This window comes from Diorhabda sublineata, chromosome 2, assembly GCF_026230105.1.
Source record: "Diorhabda sublineata isolate icDioSubl1.1 chromosome 2, icDioSubl1.1, whole genome shotgun sequence".
Classification (NCBI taxonomy): domain Eukaryota; kingdom Metazoa; phylum Arthropoda; class Insecta; order Coleoptera; family Chrysomelidae; genus Diorhabda; species Diorhabda sublineata.
In genome coordinates, this window is record NC_079475.1 from 6,479,280 (window position 1) to 6,504,640 (window position 25,361).

The following is a 25,361-nucleotide window of genomic DNA, read 5'->3' on the forward strand; positions in this document are numbered from 1 at the left end:
TCAAACCTCAAACAGAAGAATTTACCTTTGGAACTGGACATGAACCAACATATGATTATCAACCTTCGTCTTCCGGAATTGATCGTACCAGTCTAGGTCTATTATCTCCTTATGACATAAATCCCGTGTCAAAACAGTCAGAGAGACATCTAATAGAGGTAGAAAAGGTGCTGTGGCCTCGGTTATAACTTCGATCCATATAAAAATGACCTCGTAGAAACTAATGAGGAGAAAATAAAACAAAAAATAAACTCAAGCAAAAAAACGAAGTATAGGAAATAAGGAAGCCAAGACCAGGGACGGAAGTTAAGGTGAAGAAGATCCAATTTGATACAGACAGTGAACCAGATGCCCCTATAGGAAGAGAGGCTCCACAAACTGATGATGCTGCGTGTATGTTTCGTCAGAAAGTTTTTTCGAAAACGCAGCAGAAGAACTGTGGATTAGATGTTTAGTGTCAGCTCTGGGCACATTATGACTGTACTGGGCCAAAGTTTGACACTTGGGTATGTGATTTTTGTAAGTAAATTATGTGATTTCTACCATCTTCCAAAATAACTTGATCTCTCATAAGATTATTATTTATAATTGTTATTCACGTACAAGATATTATAAGTTTCTATTTGTAACCCATATTTGAGTACCGTCTTATTGATATTTTGTTTAATGCTCAATTTAATAATATATTATAATATTAAAAACATAAGATTGTTACTTACCTGTTTAAAAATATAGTCAATAAGTCAATAAATGTTTAATTTTCTGATTTTTTCTTTATTTTTGAAACAAAAACAAAATGGTAGCCCATATTTGGTAACTTTCTTTTAAGCCTGACAAATTCAACCTTTTCATTACCAGTTTTTCCTTTTCCAAAATAATGAGAATTATAACTTTAAAGTGATGAATGAAGTGAAAATAAAAATCTTCTACCCCTCCTGTAAAAATTTTTAATGTAGGGTAATTTTCGAGGGTGGGACATATATGTCCCGCCGGTGTTTTTAGATGGGACAGAGACGACGATATAAAATACAGTGAAAACTTCTGTATACTAGTTCAAAAAAATATTTATTCAGTAACACCCTTTCACATTATTTATAATACAACTTTCTACGTTTGATACAATTTAAAACAGTTGTTGCAGAGAGCAATTTTACACATTGCGCACACAGTTTTTGTTTCTGTTCCCTTATGTTGTTTGGCACAGCATTTCTTGTTGATCCTTCCAGTGGTCCCCAATATTCATCATGGGTTTTGTTGCATTTGAAGGACGACCCAATTTTTTTCTTTTGGCATTTTCTTTCCTTGTGCCTCATTGATTCAGCTAAGGGGACAACGAATTACAAAGAGGCATTTTCTTATATTTCACTTCTTGGAATATTACATGGTATTTAAAACCACCGTCGTCAAAAGTTTATAAAATACCTTCTTCCACCACTTGGTAGATCAAAGTCATATAACATCTTTTGGTCAGACAAATCTACTCCTCCAATGAATCTGTTGTTATCGGCAATAGCAGTAGGACGATTGGTCATGATGTTTTCTCCACCTTTCTGTTAACGTTTCACTTGTGTGATGCCTGGGAAGTGGCGGTTGGAAAGAATTAAAGCCTCCTTTGAATCTTGCCACCTTGCTGCTATAGTACCTTTTCTATTTTGAAGAAATTCTGCATTCTCTTTTTGCAGTTTTTTATCGGAGAATTGTGGCATATCTCTTCTACAAGATGAAGTTCCTGGATTTTGTCCCAATTCTTCATAACTATTAATGTCAGAGCAACTAGGCACATAGTCTTTATCTGCATCTGAATCCTCCGATTCATTATTTGAATTTGGTTCATTTAACAATTTTATCAATTCTTCGTTTGTCAATCTTTTCCTACGAGTGTGCATCATGATATTTGGAAGCTTAAAGTTAGAGAAATGACGTTCCTTGAGAATTGGACATACCAGTGGGACAATAATATCCGAATAATAAAAACAGTTACAATGAAAATGCACTTACTTGAAATAAATTGCTTGATTCAGAAAAAGAATACAATACGAAAATAATTCACGTGCACCCACTGGTATTTCTCTACTAAAATGATTGCTAGAATGCAAAACAAACTCACTGGTAGGGCACTTGTGCCATCTATCGAGCGAAAGTGACATTAAAATATTGAGTTTGTCACTGAGAACCAGTGGGACATTTTTTTTAATAAGTTACATGCTTATTAAGCCTATAGGTAGTGTTGGAAATATGGGGTTGAAAGGGTTAAAAAAAGTATATTCATCTCAAAGAAAATAGATTCCACTTAACTCTTGAAGAATAATGGTGTTTGTTTTGAGTCTATATGATTAGACTCAAAACCAATTTATCAACCCAAGTAAGAATAATCTACGAATACTAACAGGAGTTTTTTAGGAGCAAGGTCGCCTCAACAAACACCTGAAGTCGCTAGATCTGGCAAATTTTGTTGCACAGAGGACAAAACCTCTACCCAAAAGTCAAGAGCACTACACCTGGTAGGGCTTGAAATAGAAGACGAAAATCTCTGACAATTGAAACCATCAGGTTGTCACTCCTAGATCCCCCTCCATCCTTAGCTCTTGCGTGGTAAGGCCCCAGCTTGAGATTTCAGTTATAAAGAACCTTTTCAAATAATATAATAATTCAAACATCGTTTCCAAGCGGATTGGGTAAAAAAGAAAAATTGTTATTTCATTTGACAATACTTCAAGTATAAACTCAAAAAATATTTTGAATGTCTTCTAAAAATGATACGGCTATGGATTACGAACGCTTCCTCAATTTATTACACTTTTTTTCATTGAAATAACCCATAGAAAATGAATTCGAATTTATTAATTCAATTTCAATTGACAATAATTTTTAATTATCAAGTAAGAGAAAGATTCATTGTATGCTATTGATGTACGTTGTGAAAAATTATAACTAGGCAAAAGAGAATTGATTAAATAATGTGTAGAAATGGAGATTTCTAAACATATGATGAATGTTTAGTGTCAAATATAAAATTGTTGATATTAAGCCACAATTGTATTTGTTTTTATTTGTGTGAACTATTTAATTAGAGTAGAATATTAGAATTGAAAAGTACAAATTTTGAAAAGGTGGTGAAGTATATAAGTAATTCAAAATTATAACAATATTGTGTCGTCAGTTTTAAAAATGAATAAATGAAAAAGAGAATGTATAAATACAATACGAAATCACATTCACCAGCATAGTAATTAGTTTGAAAGTTATTTAATTTTATTTCTACATTACGTAAATCGGACTAACAACAAACTCTACATCTGGGAATACATCTACCGACAAATAGGCAGTATGATTACGAAAACTAATGACTTTAGAGAGCTAGAAATTAGTTTATACTGGTTTTCGAAGTTAATTTATATTGTCCAAACTTTCAGCAAAAATATTTGGGGTAATTATAACATAAGTCTGCAAATGAAAAACTGCATTTTTCATAAATTATCTTACATATTTTGATGTCCTAAAACCGGAAAAATATCCACAAAATCTTATCAATTTTTTTTATCTACGACCACGAAAATGTTTTTCTCATTTATTTAAACGATTTCTATTCCTGGGGTGAATAGATAGACACTGCCTCGTACGTTTTTTGAATACTAAACACTAATTAATTTAATTCACCTATGACGATCACTTTATTTATTCAAATTCTTCGATCACCTTCTTGGTACACTACGACTATTTATTAGAAACTAAATTGAACTGTGCTACAGAAACTCCTTATATATATTCCAAAAGAATTCCAGAAGTTCTAGAGATATAACGAAGCAAAAAGAATAAATGAATAAAGCTTCCTAGAAATTACTCAAAAGGAACAATGTTATAGAACACTTACAAAGTAATATAAAAAACAAACATCAAAGGCGACGCATCTGCCGACTTTTAGAATTCCACTAAATACAGACAGGGCAAGCTCCAGGGCGATAATTAGTCTAAAAGCGTGCGAAAAAGAATAATGCTTTTTAAACAGAAGTTTCATTATAACACTGGAAAGAGTGTGAAAAAGTACAATACTTTCCAAAAGGGATAATCTTCATACACTATTTTTCATTTATTTATTTATCAAGTTATCTTGAATAAATTTTTATTGTATGCTCTGTGAAAGGTTCTGTAATTGTAATAATTCTGTACTCTCATCAACCATGAAACGTCATTGTCATTCTGCAAAATATTTTTCAAATTTTGATTGATAAAATTCTAATTGTTAAACCAACTAAACAAGGAAGAAGAATCTGATTGCTCTCGTCCTGAAATGGCAGAAATTGCATGCAATGTAACTCAAAACCTGCTGCCAAAAAAGTCAACAAGAATAGACATAAAGTGTTCTGAAATACCAGTTCCGAACCCACCTCCTAATTTAGAAGACATCCTGAGTTTGCTCTCTAAAACAAATCACAAATCTGGCTTAGATTTTTCAATTGACGAGGCTAAAAAAGAAAAACCTTCCATCATCTAGTACGTCCAAACTTAGGATCCACATAGACCACGTAAAGTTTGGCATTATAGTTAAGCTAAATGGAAGTATCTGAAGGACTTCCTTTCTATGTTTACTTCATTTCCAATGACCCTCAAGTGTACACAAACGTGGAATGGAAGCCTATACTCCTTATTTCTTCAAGGTCTTTTTGGTATGTAACCAAAATGCTCATACCAAGCTTTTGAAACTCAAAAATTCCACCGTTGACTCGAGAACTTGGGCTAATCGTAGTAAACGCAAAAAAATGGCGAACTTGTTGAATCTCATGTTTTTTGCAAATTCCGCTCTTGATTCGCGGAAAAGCTACCACTCAGCCTACCTGGATTTTAACCATCGATAGCAGAAAAAGAACTTCGATACCGAGATGTGGCAAAACTTCTTAAATACTTGGAAACCAAGACAAGTGATATTATGTCAAGTACTTTGTGATGATTGTGACGTTGTTTAGGACCAATCTCCCAGTATCCAGAAAATAGAATGAAAGGTCATTAATACGATAAAAAAAATATTATAAAAATACATACATGTAATTATAAAAATTCAGAATAAAAGTGAAAAGAAAATTTTTAGAAATGGTCATATACATAAGGACGAGAAAGCTTTCAGTAATGATAAACACTTAAACAATTGAGTCTATTTTACTTTTGATACAACTAAAAATTAATTGATGGCTACTACATATTTTTGAAATATAATAATCCTTAAAAAATATTTTTTTCTGTAGTTACCCACTTTTTGACACCGATTTTTTATCATTAGAGAACAAAAATTGAGACGATTTATCAACAAAAACAAATAATAAGGTCTAATAAGTGAACAGTTGATAAAATTCATGAATACAATCAAACAACAAGCTTTTATTTTTAGTTTAAAACTGAAATAATGTTTGAATATACGATAATCGTTATTATAATTCAATTATAAAGAAATACTTCCAAATCACTCTATTTTTGTCAGAATTTTGATAAAAAAATTTGGTTTTGGTATAAAATAAATCTAAACAACAAATAATGAAAATATTTCGAAGAGATTGAATGAATTGTAGTTAGTTCATTTTATCAATGAACAGACGAACTTCAAATTTTACTCGGGTGCTAACCAAAAAATTCCGAAAATACTTTACTAGAATTAGTGACTAATTTGAGAAAAAATCGCATATTTATCTCAGCTGTTTCATAATTATAATTCACAAATATTGAAACCGACTGAAATTATAATCAAAATGTGTTTTATATTTGAATCAGTACTTTCCAACAAATTATAGTCTACAAAATCAATATATAGAACACTCCAATAGAAATACGAGCTAGAGCAAGATACTTCAGCATAACTTCCTCTTTCAAAACTTCATAAAACATGATGTATAAATGTTAGAGCTCAATTTGATTTTTACTACGTTGATACATACCTAAATTTTTGTTTCACATATTTGCAAAAAGCAAATAATGTTTTCCATACTCCATATATTGAGTATCCCCTTTTTTATCTTTGTCATGACTTTCAAACATAGCAACAATTCCTTTCTGGATGTTGTCCTTCAAATTTTGAAAAGTCTTTGAACGTTTACAAAAACACGGCATTTTATGAACAATTTATAGGGAAAAATCACAAAAAGAAATCGGATAAAACACTGCAAATCTTCTACAAGAACCAACGGACAATAATTACATTGAAGAAATTTTACAACACACTGTGATTTCGTGTCAATACAAAAGATTTTGGTGGCAGGCCTGTAGTGTCTCTTTAGGTCATTGACACAAATATAAATTAGCCTATAATTAAAAAAGTAGAAAAAACAACCAGAGGAATCTCAACTGTATTATTCTGAGAATTAGAGTCACGTTTGGACAGTTCCTGCACAATTTCTTCTCATAAACCAATCGGAAAGTCCAGGATTTCCATGCTAAACTAATATGAGTTTGAAACTCGAATTTCCTGGAGGAGAGTGGGAACCTTGTTATTATGAAATGCTTCTAACTTTAGTTTTTCTGGGCCGATTTTTATAAACTTTATGTTGTTCGAAAGAACTTATACTAAACAAAAGAAAATATGTAAATTCAAATCAATTAAATTAGCAATGTGAATGATAGATGGCGTTGTGATTTCAGATATTCAGATAAAATGTTTTGAATTTCTCTCATTATTTAAAAATGTTATATATGCTTGCCAGTGGATCAAAGCATATAAAATAAGTAGAAACTTACTTATTTATCGAATAACAGCATAGGTAGATGGGACGTGGAAGTTTATTTATTTAGCCACCCAGATCTCCAGACCTAACTTGCTTAGATTTTTATTTCTGGGGCTGAACAAAAAATCCCGTTTACACCAATAAACACAGGACAAAAAATATGATTGATATAATATGACAGGCCATACGAAATATTTCAATTGTAGAAATTGACGACATTTTGAACACCTGGGGCGCAACTAATTACGTAGTCAATAAGTCTCAATCTTAATAGCTAGATTTGCTACAAGTTTTATTCAATAATTTGTTTTACTTGTTAATAATATCAGCGATATTAGATTCTCTTGATATGAGATCAAATTACTGCTGGCAGGCCAATGTAAAAACTTCGGGATAAATTTTCAATTCTATAGTTGGTGAACCCGCCTAATACGAGGGTTGCTACTTTAGTTCTAATATAGAAAAATAAACCTTAATATTTCTTATTGGATAAAGCTTCATTGTTTCCTTTTTGCATGCGTTTGAATCAATAATTTCTCCATTCCGATTGAGGTATCTACAAAGCATCTGAATTGAATACATCAACTACTTCTTTATGTGTAGAAAAACGTTAATCTCGTAAGTTATTTTTGATCTAAGGGCAGAAGAAGGTATCACGAGGATAGTACGGCGCATGACCCATCAATTCGATGTTTCCACTGCTCAAAAACGTTTTTGTGTGATGTGTGAGAGCTCGCAATGTCGTGGTATAGAATGATTCGTTTGGTTCCTCTAAATACAGAATTGACCATTCTAATGGAACAATGGCGACATGTCCTGTTATTCAGGAAAAACAGGCGTTCATCTGCTTCAAAGTACTTTGCGCACAAACACCTTTTGTTGGATTTGACTTGCCTTCAAAGACCCATACAGTTGATTACTGTTTGATTTAGGGCTCATATTCCTCTCCTTTCACCATCTTATAGACGTATTTTGAAGCATCGATAGCGATTGGATTGTTTCAGGATTACTTTGCACTAATCGAAAGGTGTTTTTAATGAGGGATTGTGTAATTATGCGGTATCCAACGTGAACAAATTTTGACAACCAAATATTGAATGTATGCGAGTGGAACTAATACCCAAATATGCTTCAATCTCACGGTAGGTCTCATGATGATCTTGCTATATCAGTTAACGCACAGTATCGATGTTTTCTGGCCCAAAAGTCGATTTTGGATGACCTTCACGAAATTCATCCTGAAGCGAAGTGCGTGAATTTTGAAAACCAGCCGAAATCGGTGGCTTAAGATGATGCTTCATCACGAAAAGTCGAAGCGAGTTGATCAGCACACTGCTGTTGGTTCAATCCACGTCGAATATCATAGAAAATCATCGCATGAGAATGTTCGTAGTTTATTTCCATTTTTTGACCAAAATGGATATTTGAGGTATCTGTAAAAAACTCAAATAAGCGATAATTCTCGTCTTTTGTACATTTTTAAAGATATCTCGGGACAGAAAAAAAATGTGAACATTGAATTTTTATTTTGAATTTATATATTTTATATGGCTTAGAAATAATATCAAGTTTATAGAAGTCGGCTAAGGAAAACCGTATTTTTGGAGGGATAGACTAAACCTTGTGAAATGAAGAATACGCAGAATTTGTTGAAGAATTCGATTATCATAACAAAGCGCCACTTAATAAAGTGAATTTTGAAAAATTTACTGCCACCTCGTAAAGTATCTTTATTAAATTTATGGTTGAAATCATTTCTTATTTATCACGGATTTTCACAAAACTGTTTTTTCTCCTGTATATATAAAGTTTTATTCTGGTTGTATATAATTATGAAATATAGTGTTCTTATATATATCAACTATCAAATAAAATATCAACTTTGGAAGTTTTAAATTGTGTATATTCTCGAATATAATCCAGTTTTCTACAAAATTATCCACTAAAAATTCAATTTACCTTCTATAGAATCCAATACATCATCCAATGTTATTTTTTGTTGGAAAATTTATATTAGCATCCAGCTTCTCCAATATCATCAAAATGTAGATACTTTCTAATATCTTATAAGGGAAATAAAATTAAATCATTTTGAGAAAAATCATATAAAAACTCCCATTCAATCTCTCAATATAAGAAAAATCTATCAAATCAACATTATATTATTGTAATCCATGTTTGTTGATTTTTTTGTCTAAAAATTGATTTTTCATACATTTTTTAAAGAAAATTTTTGAGTTGGTTTCAGTCGGTTCGATATTTTTAACGAGTACGTACACAGAGCAGTAACGGTATCAAAATCACTGCATATAAATACCGAGAAAAAAATGTTTCAGTGGAAAACAAAAACATAAAATTAAGGTATGACTGTTAAGTGATAAACTGGATTTCAATGCAACGATTTACTAAATATAAAATCCATTTACTGTAAGAAAATAATAATAAGAAAAAGAAATATATTTTTTTATATTATATTATAAATATATTATAAATAATAGTCCAGGAACCAAGGTTTTTAACCTGGCACCAAAGCCAATAGGAATAATTTTTGGTGTACGAGCAGTTTTTGAACACTACTTTAAGAAAAAAAATTGTTGCACACGAGCACGTATATTAAGCTGCAGCAGCCATTTCATGGGGCAAGATCAGGACTGGGCCCATAATTTGTTGCTATTTTGTTGCAATTTTGTTGCTAATTTGTTGGCCAAAAATTAATTTTATTGCTTGTGGCAGTACCGAGGTGATGCGTGGCCCCATACCGTAATATTGAGATGCGGCAGCCATACAGCATATTTCGGTAATGAAAAAAAGCTACAACCTGACGGCATACTTTTGTTTTAAGTTGGTATGGTCCAAAAATTCTCAAAACAGCCCCTACCCATAAAACACGCTTATGCGATATTGAGCTGTGGCAGCCATTTACATATTTTTGTAACGAAAACAACAACGAATACGGGCCTGACAGCGTATTTTGTTGCTAATTTATTGCTTTGAGATGGTATGATGAAAACATTCCCAAAACAACCCCAACCCGCAAAACACAACCCCTGCTTTTGCGATATTGAGCTGCGGCAGCCATTTTGCATATTTGTGTAACGAAAATAGCTACGAATACGGGCCAGACAGCATATTTTATTGCTAATTTGTTACTGTAAATAGGTCTTATCTCAAAAATTCCTACTCTTAAACGTACAACTCACTAAAAATTGGCGATATCAATCGATATTCCTAAGTTAATCAAAAGTCGCAAATGACGATTCGGTTCCAAATTCACGAAAACAGTCCCTATCTGTTTCACCGTTGAAAATCTCTTCTAATCCCCTGTGATTAATTAGAACCTTCTAGTCACCGAATTAAGTGACGTATTAGTTCTCAGGATTCGGGGTTGTTTTGGGAATTTTTGAATCACACTAGTAGGGGGTGTGTTTTGGAAATTTTTAGATTATAATATCTTAAAGCAACAAATTAGCAACAAAATATGTCGTCAGGTCCTTATTCGTAGCTATTTTCGTTACAAAATTATGTAAAATGGCTGTCGCAGCTCAAAATCGCAAAAGCAGGGGGTGTGTTTTGCGGGTAGGGGATTTTCTGGAAATTTTTGGATCACAATATCTTAAAGCAACAGATTAGCAACAAAATATGCCGTCAAGTTCTCATTCGTAGCTATTTTCGTTACAAAATTATGTAAAATGGCTGCCGCAGTTCAAAATCGCAAATACAGGGGGTGTGTTTTGCTATTTTGGGAATTTTTGAACCATAACAGCCTAAATCAACAAATACCCGTTACCGTTTCTCGTTACCGAAATATGCTCTATAGCTGCCGCAGCTAAATATTACACTAAGGGGCCACACGTTACCTCGGTAACGGCACAATCAAATAAATTAACTTTTAGGCAACAAATTAGCGACAAAATAGCAACAAATTATGAGCCCATTTCGGACCGTGCATTATGAAATGGCTGCCGCAGCTTAACATACGTTACGCGAGCGTCTATGGAAACTGGAAACTATGGAAATCCCCGGACAATTGGTATTTTGTCAGTAACGTGGAAGGGATTGAGAATTTCAATTCAATATATGCACACACTCATATAACGAGCTATAATTGGTAATATCAGATCCACGCGTCAAAAACTCTGAATACTGTAATGTCTTCCTTCTTCTCGGGTGAAAAGTCCCAAAGTAAAAAGAATTTTGAAGAAAAATCCTTCAGCAATTGATATGTACATCTGATAAGTGCCGTCAAAAGTGGTTTCTATTTGTTATTCTAAGCTGAAATAATTTTGTTTGATAAACAAACAATTTTACTGGAGTTTTGATATTTTACTGGATTCTTTTAACAGGCAGAGTTTGTTCACATTTCCGGGTTACAATAATTGATAGCAATTGTCACTCCAAATCTTCCTATTCTTCATCTTTCGGCAATATTTGCAGCTTCCGTGTAACAGTTTTAAAAATATTGTACAACCATACACACTGGCGTCATCACTTAAGACAGCCGCCCCAATAGACTCGGCTAACACTCGAATTCGGAGGCACTTGTTAGGAGGCCTCTTCAAAATCAAAATGCTGATAGTCCGCAACAGCTTCTCATCCTCTACAAGGCCTAGATTCATCCATCTTTGGAGTATGTCTCGCACTGCTGGAGCACGGCTCCAAACCATACTCTGAGAAGGTTCGAATCAAAACTACCACTGTAGATGCTTTTCCGATCTGCTCAACATAATTCCATCTAGAGCAATATCTGTAAGACTCGACAGCTCACCTGCAGACGAACAGAAGGTGGATTTATAGGATAATTTGGTAAGTCGATCCTGAGTAATCAGCTACCAAGGCATATCTTTCCCGAACATTACCACATACAGAAGTTCAAGGTTTACCCTCTTGTGGTTGCTTTCTACATAAAAAAATATTTCTTTGGATACTGTACCAAGATTGCTTATCATATAGGGCGATTAAGATATATCAACTGTTTAGTAGACGTATAATTTTGAGTGAATAAACGTCATCATCATTATTCTTATTTAAATTTATATTGACACGAGATTTTTTGAATGTATATGAGATTTTCAATATCAATAAATCAGTTGCATTGAAAATAGTTGATGTTTTACATACAGTCATACCTTATAATTACGTTGAAATTGTTATTTCACAGATGCCGATAATGCTGACAACATTAGTACTTTATATCTGGTTATACTCATGGTCGGCGTCGTTGCACTGGTTTTTGCTTGTTTTACTGTATTGGCAGTTTGTTACAGGTAGTAAAATCATTTTAAAAAAGAAAATTCTATCGTTGTTTCTATCAAACAAGCTGAAATTTCGCACCAAATCATGGATTTCGTATAATCGCCTAAAATATATGTTGTTTGGTAAATTTGACATGACCATTGGTGTTTGCAGCAGTGTATTTTGTGTATATTGCCTTGGATTAAATTGTAATGTATCTCATAACAGATATAGAATGAAAAATCCACCGGAATTTCGCAATATTTTCCCTCATTTTTTATTCGTAGGCACATTAATACATTTATTTATATTCATTTTTTTTTGTTTGTTTATACTCACTTTATGAAATTGAAAGGGAAATCAAGATCATTATATGAAGTCATATTTTTAAAAAGGATTACTGATTGTATTAGTACAATTTGAAAATTTCCAATCTACAAGGTTAAATTACATACTATAAATTATAATGGACTTGCTCCAATTCATTCTTATTGCTCATTGTGGCTATTCTACTTATTATAATCCAAATTGATCAATATCAAAATTTTAGCACGGCTTTGAAATATGAGAAACAACAATTTGAAACTGACCGAATTATGTGTTAATGTAATGAAAAGTTCCAATTTTCTCATAGAAATTATATGAAATTATCGGGAAAATATGAGAAAAATCTCACAAAAATTACAAGTTTATGATAATGCGAAAATAAAATAAGGAAAATATAGTAGCTGAGAAACATAAACAACACGGAGAATGAGAAAAATTTAACCTAATAAACGACAGAGAAAAAGTACTTACAAAGTACATAAACCAAATAAAACAGCAGGAGCTGATAAAATCAATAATGATCGTTCAAAACTTGGGGAAGAAGCACTACTGAAAGAAAGTCTTCTTCCTTCTTCAGATCATATCTTCACCCTTTTACTGCAGATTTAACTACAAGAAAGATATGGAGCCCGTACGTTGCAAGATCCGGCGAATAAAATGGATGGTCTAAGACTGAGATGTTGTACTTGTGCACACAATTTTCGAATGTTAAAAATTGCCGCACACATTCTGTGTCAATTCCTATAGATTCAGCAATCCACGAATACCGAAACAACGGTCAGATTGAACAATATTGCCGACATTTTCGATTCTTTCATCCGCTTCTAACATTATGTTGTCACTCTACATATTTCGCAAAGTCAACTAAAAACACAAGAATATCTGCTGTGATTATCAACAAGTTTTTTAGTCCTTTCGTGTCAATCTTGTGATAGTTCCTAGATATTCCAATGCCTTGTGAAATAAACTCCCCAAATCTCGTACCTAAGTGACAGAAGAACTGGAGGCAGCTTTCAGAAAAAGTGGAACCTTCAGCAGACGACACATCAAAACCCTTTTCAGATATATAGAGATAAGAAATCAATTGAGGCTGATGGTCGGTTGATTTCTGGCCACTAGTAAGAATAACATTCCATTCCATGTACATTGTTCAACCGCGCTCGCTTCTAGGATGTCAAAAGAATATCCTTGGAAGTAGCGTGCAAACGCACATCGAAATCAAAGAGTTTTGATAACAATAACAAGTTTTGAAACCAAGTTTATAAAACGATAATAAATTTGAGTTTTCAATTGTGAAACCAAACAAAACAACATGTGAAGGTATGCAAGAAGGCAAGCGAAGAGATTAATTGTTATATACAGACTAACTTTGTGGTCATGCTTCTTTTGGTTTTTTCATCTTCATTGTATTATTTCTATTAGAATTACACTGAACAGTTTCGTAATATATATTCAATTTTCATCACCTACCTAAAAATCTGCTGAAGGAATTCCTCTATGACTCTTATCAAAGCACATATTCTAGGTATGCTTGGTATTTCTGCCCAAAATTTTGGGCAGGAAGATTTTTAACCCCCTCAGTAAATTATATCCGCGACTTTCGGTCGTCAATTGTGTTATGTAAATGATATCAAGTATGCCTCATGGGATACAGATCAGGCGACCTGAGTTGGAGTGGTAGATGAAGAAAGCCTCAATTTTCTATAGTCTATAGCTGCATAAACGCAGTCCTTGACTATTTTAATTGAATAAAATGAACGCAAAGAGGCTATTTACGCAAATTTTCTTCCATACCTCAATTGTACCTTCTCTAAATGGGCAAATTTCTTTCGTGATCGACCCCTACTCCGTGCTCCAGCCGTTTCTTATACTGTAATACTCATTCGTTAATGTTATCACGTCACATCATTGTCTTCTTTCTCTGTCTAGTTTTTCCTGAGATTCGTACAAGAATTTTTATCTCTTTGGTCTCCAAGAACTGTTTCGTTTTCAATCTGGTCTGGCCTGTTCACATCCTCCTTGGTTAGCTCTTTTATCTTTGTTAACTTCCATGTACAAGGATGGTTCCAGAAGTCTGGCTAGTTAAAATGTCGAAGAAAATCCACAAAGCAGTACTGGATGATCGTCTACTTAAAGCGTGCGAGTCAGTAGACATAATAAGTATTTCTAAAAATGCCTCCACCGTATATTAACTGACAATTCGGATATAAGAAAATTGTGCGCAAGATGGATGCCGCGTTTGACAACAAAGATGTTTCCATTGAGTTTCACAGAAATAAGGCTAAATTTTTGAAGAGTTCCATTACCAAGGATGAAACGTGAGTCCATTTCTTCACAACCGAAACAAGAGAAAAATCAATACAATGGACTAAAAAGGAAGAACTGGCTCCAAAGAAGGCAAAGACCGTTCCATCTGTGGGCAAGGTAATGACATCCGTTCTTTTGGGATGCGCTTGATATAATTTCCATTGACTAGGAATGAAATTAACAACGGTGAATATAATGCGAACTTATTGTAACGTTTTAGCGAAGGAATCAAGCAAAAACAATCGCAATCGTCTAACAAGAAAGCGTTGTTTAATCAAGACAATGCACCAGCTCACACATCCGTTACTGCAATGGTCAAAATTAATGAATTAAAGTTTGAATTGCTACCTTTGCTAGATTCAGCCCCCTCGTATTATTCACTGTTCCTAGATTCAAAGAAATGGCTCGGTGGTCAAAGATTTTCCAACGATGAAGAGGTGATGTTGGCAGTTCATTGCTATTCTTCACGATTTTTATTTTAGAAAGGCTGTTGAATTTGAGGGTATTAGAATAAATAATATTAATCTCAAAATTATTGTCTCTTTGGTGGGCCAGGTACTTCTGGGACCATCCGAATATTTAAATATGTAGTTTCCAATTCTTTTTGCTCTTTGCCTTTTTTCAATATACTCTTGATGCCGCCAATCTCGATACTCCTCTCATTAAATTCTTCGACCATCTCTTGATCTATGTTACTGACGTTATGTTGCGAGTGGCTTTCTTTGAGTGAGTTCTTATCGTCGAAAGAGACTATACTGGAAGAAAATCAATTTCGACCACTTATATACAGCAAAAAACGTAACAAAATGGTAGGAGGAAACAAAATTAGAATTGCAGAAGAACGGAAAAAGACCGAAATTCAGATGGAAGAACCAAATATAAAAATCTTGAAACTCCTACATGCCATCAATTGAAAGAAAATAGTCGAAGAAAAAGGAAATTTTCATTGATACACGGAGGAAAAGTATAATATTAGATCTAGTGCAAAAAGCTTTGCTCTAAAACTGGCGATACAAGGAGAATTCTTCAGATCTGTGAAGCCTTGATCATACTACGATCCATGCCAGGACCAAGAACGAATCTTCATTTTAGTAATAATACTTATAGTACAGGTAAAACCCGAAATTAAATTGGGCGTTTCTAACTTTCTAGATTCTCAAAGGTTTTCGTAGTAGAATTCAAGTTTCAAAATATTTTTGTGCATTCAAATCCATTTTGTGGTAGAAATTTTGAGGTTAGGAAATAATTTAACCTTTTTTTGTCCAGAATATTGTGCTCCACATTTTTTTTTCTCGGCAGTTTGTATCTAAAACTTCATAGTTTTCGAGTTATCCGCAATTAAAAATGTTTTTGAGTACATGAACTCATTTTACGAAGAACATTTTGAGGTTAGGAAAAAATGCTGGAGGAATTATCAATAGAAAATTTTGTGCTGTACATTTTTTTGCGAATTCCTCGTAGTTTTCGAGTTTCAAAATTTTTTTTAGTTCAAGTCTCAAAATTTCGAAAAACCGTGCCCGTAATTTTGTTATGAGGTGCTAAATCTATTCAGAATCTAGAGAATCGAGACCGCCCAATTTGATTTAAGGTCTTAGCTCAAAATGGCCAAATTTGCCTGTACTCTGATAAGTATTGAAGTCTAAATTTTGACAAACATAAATATTTGGTGGACGATCTAAGCGTGACCACCAAAATTGATTATAATCCAATACTTGAAAAATAAAAGACCTTTTGAGATGAAAAATCTCTTCTAATATATGGAAACAGTGCAAAAACTAAGAGAATCATGGAATAAGCAAATATCAGTCAAATTGGTACATGAAGAAATTCATAAAATTTCCTATTTAAATTAATACTTAAAATTTGGTGGATGCACATACATTGTATAAGAAACCAAATTTATTGAAAATGATTTTACTTAACAGGATTTTTGTCACTTTTTCATACAAGGTACTAACGAAAATAAAATCCAAAAATATGAGTTAGAGCACATAATTCTTTCATAAATTAATAAAGAAATTTAAACTAAATACAGAAATCTCTGTGGTCGCTATATTTAATAATTAACTAACCTTAAATTAAACACAAACGGGGATTTCAGAAGAATTTTTGGAGACAGTAATATAGTCAAAATTCATTTCAACAACTATTTTGTTACTCATGAGCATCAGAATTGAACAGATTAAACTTTTAAGCTATCCACAATGTTTAATCTTACATTCACATTGTCTCACGTATGTTTCGATAAATTTCTTATCGTCCTCAGTGATCAAACTACTTATCAAAACATATATCTAACAATGTGGATCTATTAGTATGAAAATATTTTTGTTAAATTATTTTGAATGCTTCTAAATTTTTACTTATCATTATTTACAAAATACCAAGTGCCAGTACCAAAAGTTATATATACTTTTTCATCGCTTGTTTATTCCAATACTTTCCGTTTTTATTTCCGTTTTCTTCGAAGCTTTTTGAAACTCTAATATGAAGATGGATTTTTCATTCAAATATTCTATGATTTTTACTGTGCACATATTGTATAGTGTTGATGATATGCTGTGTGTACTGTACATATCAATATTGTGGTTCACTTTTGTATATAAAGAAGTTGTGGTATATATTGAAGCCAAAAACAGAAGCTAATTGCTTGGCAAAACGTTGTATTTGTAATTCAAGAATTTTTTTTAATCAAGGAACTTATCACTCATCATAGATACAATAGGCACATTTTTGATTTAATTACATACAAATATCAAATGGTGGGAGGAGATACAACCATTTAAAGCGAAATGGGGGTTTATTGATACTTTACTATCAATATTTTTGCAAAAATTACAAATTTTATACATTTTTTTGAAATATATTAATTATTAGAAAATTTCTAAGTAGTTGTTATTCTTATGAAATTTTCCATGTTATTAATCTTATTCTTATGAACAACCAATTTGAGATGCCACTATAAAAAACTAGGTTAAGTTAAGCCATCGTGGTGGCTAAACTTTTGCTACTAAGAAACTGTTTGTTACAAATCGACAAATTATCAAACTCCATCTTAATAATGTCGATAAAATCCTCTGCAAATTTATTTCTACAAATTTATCATTTCTTGAATCAGTTAAATCTTATTACTAAGATTTTATTCAACCAATATAATACAAATCCAGTAATACTATGTTCAACAATATCAAACAATCAATTTCTGCGGATATTGTATGGTTTTTTTTCACCGAGTATCAAAAATTTCGCCTTTCAATGATAAATCAAGAGGTATTCCAACAAAATTAACAAAAATTGAATCCCCTTTTTATCCTGGGAGATAATGAAACGTTATACTTTATTTAAAAAAGATTTTTTCCTTAATAATTGTGTCAAATTTTAGCATATGGAGACGATTTTGTCCTAATTATTAATAAGAAACATAAAAGAAATTGTATTGAGGAAACTGACAACAGAAGGAAAAGAGATAAATATAAAGAATAAACGAAAATAAAACAAAGATAATAAATTATGATGAAGCAGTTCAGAAAAAAAACTATAAAAATAGGAGATTATAAATTTTTAGATGTACAAAATTTCAAATATATAAAAATATTGATTGACAGTGGCAAGAAAAAATCAAAAATAATAGATAATATATTGTTTGACTACCTGATCTAGGTCACAGTGACTTTTTCCTCTCATCTAACCTCAATGACTCTATTTGAGGACAGACATTCTCAACAGTCTAGAACAATTATCGCATACGTTAACAACTTTATTGAGGATGAAGGCAGCAATCATTATTTCATGATTGTAATGAGTGTAATGACTGTAATGAGTGTATAAACTCGAAAATAGGTTATAATATAAAATAAAAACGACCATGAAAAAAGGACTTATTGCTTTGTATTGTCAAAAACTTGTCAGATAATTCCATATTCAGCTACCATGACCAATAACAATCCTTTAAATTCTCTATATTATGTGAATGATTCCATTAAATATTTGCGTTAATTTTATGACGCAGTCTATTCTACCAAATCGTCAAATTGGTTATCATTTAGATCGTAATCATATAAATTTATAACTCTCAATATAAAAACCCTTGCCGACATTTTTGTTTGATCTACCATTATCAAATTGCTGAATATCTTCCTTTTTTTGAACATTCGAATATATTCAAAATAACTTGCCATGTTTTTATATCTAAATCTTTATTATTAAATTCATTCTTACTACATTGTGCAATTTCATAGTCCTCAATCGCCCATGGTCTAAAGAACGACTTATTTCTATTTATTAGAAGAAATTCATAAAGTAAATTAATCTCACCTAGCCAAACCACTGCTTATCGCAGACTTTCTGGCTGGAACATTTCCCCGCATGACTATCTTCTCCAATTGATATTGGGAGAACTATAATAATCTATTGAAAATAAATTTATATAAAAACGAAAGATAACATACATAAAACACCATCGTCTTATTCGTAATATTACAAAAGTGAATATGAATCCAATTTTAGGTTTCAAAGCTACCATTCCATAAAAAACTTTCAGTTGACATAATTCAAAATCTTTTGATAGTCCAAGATACTCATGTCAGAAATTAGAACGTTTTGGAAATTATGATCCGAGGTCAGGTAGTTTATCTATCAGTTGATTTCGGATTCTAATCGAGAACGTAATTTAGATCACAATTTTCGCACATTCTGTTCTACAAGAAATTTCGATTTTTAGTACTTTGTGTACGTTAACTTTTCCATGATATTTATTTGGTTTATAATAGATTCTATATGTTTAATAGTTGTTTTTGACCAGTTATCAATGATTTATTCTCTAGCACAAATTTTGCACAAAATTTGATACTAATAATCTATTCATATGTTGAAATAGCAAAAAGTGCAAATACGACAAACCTCATTAATCTATTAATTGAACTGCTAATGAGAATTAATAGTAGACAGCAACTTAAGGGGAATGAATAAATTTTTTAACTAAAAACCATAGACAAATGAAACAACACGTCAGCCGATCGCGTTCACCCATTGGATTAACTTAATCAGTTTCCGAACATTCAGGTCATGATCGATTTAACTCGATCATGGTTTTCGAAATTCATACAAGTAGGAAAACACTTTTTGTACCCTATATTCTCAAAATTTAACGCTCTGTTCATGAAAAAATGTAGATAAAGAATTGACTAAAATTCTATATAGTCTATTTATGAATATATGATAAATTTTAATATAATTTCAAATGTCTATGTGAGTGAAAGTGTTTGTTTCAATTAAGCATACGAAAATGTGTTGATAAGGTGTGATTACGAGAACAACGATGCCAGAAGCAATTGCATAATATGTCAAAGCTATGAATCATATCTACATACAAAAATTGAGATAAATCAATTCAAATACTATGGAATTTCAAATAGATCTAATGAAAGGAGTTTTATACCATATTTCGGATAAAAATTGATGATTAGATGAGGGTTTACTATTTTTTATTTCGTAGAAGTGTAAATTATCAGAAATTAAACAAAATAGAACGGTTTATCAATGACCTATAGTACAGTAAATAAGGAGAAAAATCTAGTATTAATTCTAAATTATATCGATCAAATTATGTGATGCTATCAAATAATTTACGAATTTGTTTATTGAATCATAAATTGACATTAAAGATGAGAAATTATCCGAATTTCATATCAAGAGGTTAATTAAAAATTATTGAACAGACAGACAATGAAGAAAGTTTTTATTCCATGAAATGACAGTGTATCCAACTTTTTAGGGTATCAAGACAATATTTTCCAAATTGAGCTTTCCTGTCATCGTTAGACATGATGTTTGACAGTTATACTATGTAAATCACCATAAAAAAATTTAGTGACACATTTTAATTTCATGTCAAAAATTGTTTTGTGTAAATCAATTAGTACGTTTAATTTTCCAATGGAGAAAAATACTATTAAACTTATTTCAATCTACATAGACTCAATATCAAAAAAATATATACAGGATGTATCATTGAAAATAATTAGGTTATATTTCGAAATATATTTATGGACTTATATTTTGCATAATTTTTTTTATTATATAGAGTGTTTTGATGCGACAAAATTCAAGAGACAATCGTTCGAAAGAATTTAAGATGGGTCTTTCCGATACCAAAATTTCCTCAGCCCACCCCTTTCCGAAATATCACCTATAAAAGATGGTGACTAATTTCGAGTTTTTATTTTTTTTCTCTAAAATTTAAGAAATGCTAGAAATCTTGTAATTTTCCACGCAAAGAACTAACTATTTGTTCAATATTCCTGTTACGTTATACGGGGGTAAAATTAGCAACCCTTCCTTACTTCAAGGCATATATCGTTAATCGTATAACATCTTTACTATTTTCAATATTAATGTCCCGAGTGCATGTCAAATTGTCGATAATTTAATTCGCATTCGCGCACTCGAGAAAATTATGAGACAATTTGACATGCACGAGAGGGCATTTTGGCAGACTATTTCCTGAGAAAAATTTAATTTAAAATAAACTTCATTCTGTGTTTAAAATTTGTTATTCTTTAAATTATACCGTAGTTGACGATCATCATATTGGCATTGAATTGGTATCTACGGTAACTTATTGACAACAGTTTTGTTCGTAAAAAAATATTTCAAAATGAGTTTACGTTTTGGGCAGAATTCCACGCAAGTAATAGACGCCGCAGTGGATAAACTAACTCCACTGAATACGAAAAAGTCGAGAGATTCTGCGTGGCGACAGTTTCAACAATTTTGTGATGAACGAAAATACACTTTGAACTAGGAAACTTCTGTCGCACAGCTGGCCGTAATTCTAAGAAATTTCGCTTTCAACATGAGACGTAGTGATGGGGAAGAATATAAAGAAGGTGTTGTCAAAACAATTTGGAATACAGTAGCGAAAATTTTGCAACAAAAATGTTATGAAGAGTTTAACATTATTTTCGATCCTTTTAAAGATGTAACGTTTGAATGCGCCAGAACTGCGAGAGACGCAAAAAGGAAGCAGTTGCAAAAGTGTCCTGAAAAAAGAAAAACAAGTGCATCTAGCTTATCAGGACAAGATATTGATAAAATGTGTGCCATTTGGGACGAGTCGACTCCGGACGGACTTCAACGCAAGTTCTTTCATATTGCTTCATATGAACTGGCGTGGAGAGGAGGAGAAGCATGTAATTGCCTTTTGAGTTACTTTGAAGAAGAATTTGACAACTACGGCAACCCTACAGGACGCATAGCTTAAAATCCTATTTTTTCTAAGACAGCGCAAGGAGGGAGTCATAGGTTAACAAAAAAAAGATGGTTAGTCCAAAACACTACCGAGCCTGATAAATGCCCAATAAGGTATTTAATGTAAAGCATGATATCAAACAATCTATCATTATAATTTTGCAGGCTTTTTAAAATGTTGAAAGAAAAAAGAGGAAAACATATTACGGTCGATCGTCTTTTCTTAACTGTAAACCCATCATGGATGAAAGAAACATCAAAAGGTTTTTTTAAAAATTGTCCAGTAGGACGAAATGAAATTTCAAAGTGGACAAGAGATGCAGCGGAAGCTATAGGAATTGACACGAAAAGAAAAAAAGTGACAAATCACTCGAACCGTGCTGCGGCAGTTACTCAGCTTGCCAAGGTTGGAGTTTCAGAAAATCAAATTATGAAGGTTACCGGACACTCAAATCAAGCCTCGATAAAGAGTTACCTCCAAGTAAATAGTGAACACCACGAGGAAATTGTACAAAAAATGCGAAATGACAGTAGCGAAGTAACAATAAGAAGTGGTGGAAGCAGCATAGAAACACCATCGTCGACCTCCAGTAAAGTTGTATATTCTAATTGCATTTTCAATAATTGTTCCTTTTCTTAAAATATAAAATTAAAACCAAATGATGTTTATTAATCCTAGACGAAAATTTGGCACTAGTACAAATTATCGATAATTTGCACTAGTGCAGTATTATCGCTGAAATTTGATCGTTGCTAGGTTAACATAAAATATTACAGCTATTTGGTTGGCTTAAATTTTTCGAAGGAAATAGTCTACTCAATTTATTTCAAAAAAATATAAATCATGGTGTCAATTTTTTTCTCTACAGCTATTGGTTTTGATTTCAGCCCCGTATAATGTAACAGGAATATTGAGTAAATACCTTTAGTTAGTCCTTTGCTAGTGCACTAAAATTACAGAATTTCAAGTTTCTGGCTTCACTGAAATTTATTTGGTTGTAGGAAACACCCACCTTAATTCTATACGAGCAATCACCTCCTGAATTTACAAACACCCTGTATATTAGACTGGTGAACAGTGGTTTGGTTGCCCTCCATGTAAAATCGATATATTAATTTATAGAACTAGCGGTTGTTTTTAAGAATTTTTATTTTCATTTGAAATTCTAAACACGAAACATTCAGATATATTTGTTTTATTACGAAATATTATGAAGCAACGAAGTAAATAAATCGAAAAATATTCAGAACATATATAATATCTCAATAAAATTCATTTTATTTATCTCCATTTCATATTTTTCTTCTTAATAATCTTCAGTAGTAATATGCCACCCACACAAATACCTTCACTCAGTCACTTTTGAATCTAAGGGGAAATAAATTCTTCAATTATTAAGGGTTTTTCTTAAAATCTTGAAGCTAACATTTCTGATCCTCGTTTTGGTCCTTGCATTGCGATCATGTACTTAATCACTGAGTTCTTTTTGAGAAAAATATCTGAAGTAAATGTTCATTTCCACTGGTAGACTGTACCGCTTTCTGCGATATTGGGAAATTTTTAGTGGGTGAAACAAAACGTTCTGTAAACTGTAGCTCTGGACGTCCCCACGTTTGATTTCGATAAAAATATTTTCTATGTATTATCCAAAAGTAATAATCATGAAAATAAATCTTAGGCTTCATCCAGATCATAGGAAATCGAATCCAGGAGGGTATCCTTTTTTCCACAACCGTAAAGACACAAAACTTACAAACTTCTTGAGGAACCCATGATTTACCTTGTTTAACTTTTTAATACTGCAATACTCAAAATAATAATCATTCAATAAATTAAAGTATTAACACATGACAACTTATCAAGAATCACGTTTAGGTCACTGATATCTGCAGAGTAAAACGTAAACGTAACGTAAAACGTGAAGGAGCCTGGAAATCGGAAAATACATTACAAAACAATCATTTTTAAACCAAAGAAATCATATTTAATAACATGTTTTGCTTCCTAGAACTCAAATAACATCACGACAACGCCATGACATTCTTCTGAGTATGTCCTCCAAGTGATTTAGGTCCAAATTCTCCTACTCAGTAATTATCAGCATTTACATTTGTTGCAGGTATGCTGGTATCAAATTTGTAGATCTCCACCTTCTGTAAATATTGTCCCACGCATGCTCAATAGGGCTTGAGACCTGCCTGCGTGCGAGCCAGTCTGTAACTACAATATTTACCTCTTGAAAGTACTGGTGTCATCATCATCAATTAACACAGTCATTACCTACAAAAGGAGGACATATAGCTCCAAAATCTCTAACGAGTTGATGATCCTGTATCTATTCTATGTGGTCGCTGATAGATATTCCGCCCCATAACATGATAAACCCTCCTCCAAAATTTGTTGAAGGTCCTGTGGTACTTGGAAATTACGCATCATTTTTTAACACATCACTCACAGATTCTGAAGTTAGTTTCAGCTAACTCTTGTTCGCAAAGTTTGCAACCTCAGAAATGTATTGTCTGCTGGTCGACCCTGCACTGGTCTTTTATGATATCTTTCAATCTTTGGTTATCTTGCAACTACCCGAGACACAGTTCACTGATTAATTTCTAGTAAATTGGCAGCGTACTTCTGAATGCGCTCGTCTTCAATAACAATTTGCGCCATTGCTGAATTCAAATTTCTGATTACAAACTGTGTATTCTGATTTGTGCAAGAAAAAATTGAGTAGGCAAAATTCAATTAACATTCCTTCAATTTCCTTTTTAAATCAAACTAATCGATATATATCTTTAGTTTTTGTAATTTTGTTAATGTAATAATATTAAAATTCTACTGAAGGTAATTTCGAGAGCAATGTTAGTGCCTTGAAGTTTATAAATCTTCGAAGGACCATCAAAATATGGATAAATCATATCTTATTGCCTTGAATGCTGTAAAAGCCTTTTCGAAAGTCAAAAAATGTCAATTGTCACTTATCTTTCACAGAATAAATCAGGTTATCAAACTTTCAAACACGCAGCTACCTAATTGTAAAGTTGGTTGCCTAATGTATTGAAATATTTTGCAAAGATATCGAGGGCAACAAAACAATTTTCATTTTAAGTGGTGATTTATAGTGAAAAATTCAATAAACTTATTTTAAATCTCGAATACATTCTACAAGTTGTTTTTTAGAAGTACGCAATTTTAAGTTGGCAACTCTGATCAATTCGACAACCCATTTACCAACTGATCTGTTCAATTTGGTTAGAGATATCGATTTATGGATTCAATATTCAAGCTAGTGTAACTACTTATTATATATTCGATTTGGAAACTTATTTATAAAACCAAGCAATAAGTGAAATAGATGTGAATCATAGTTTTGTTTCTGTGACACTAACCGCATAGCAAAGTGTCTTATTTGGTGCTTTCCTTCTCTTTATGTGTCTGTCTACCGCCTGCTGTGTATGTGCATGCGATGGCTGCCCGTGGATGACGTCAAACCGACTCCGGCCGATTATCGCCGAACAGAGGATTATCACGGCTCTAATACGATC

General features: G+C 32.4%; 1 protein-coding gene across 1 annotated transcript in view; it reads left to right on the forward strand.

Moving 5' to 3' along the window:
• The window catches only part of LOC130452643 (disintegrin and metalloproteinase domain-containing protein 11), a 768,870-nt gene that overhangs the window by 694,884 nt on the left and 48,625 nt on the right, over positions 1-25,361 (forward strand). The window contains exon 17 of the mRNA XM_056791998.1: positions 11,863-11,968. Coding sequence (XP_056647976.1) covers positions 11,863-11,968 — 106 coding nt within the window. The remainder of the gene's footprint in view (positions 1-11,862; positions 11,969-25,361) is intronic.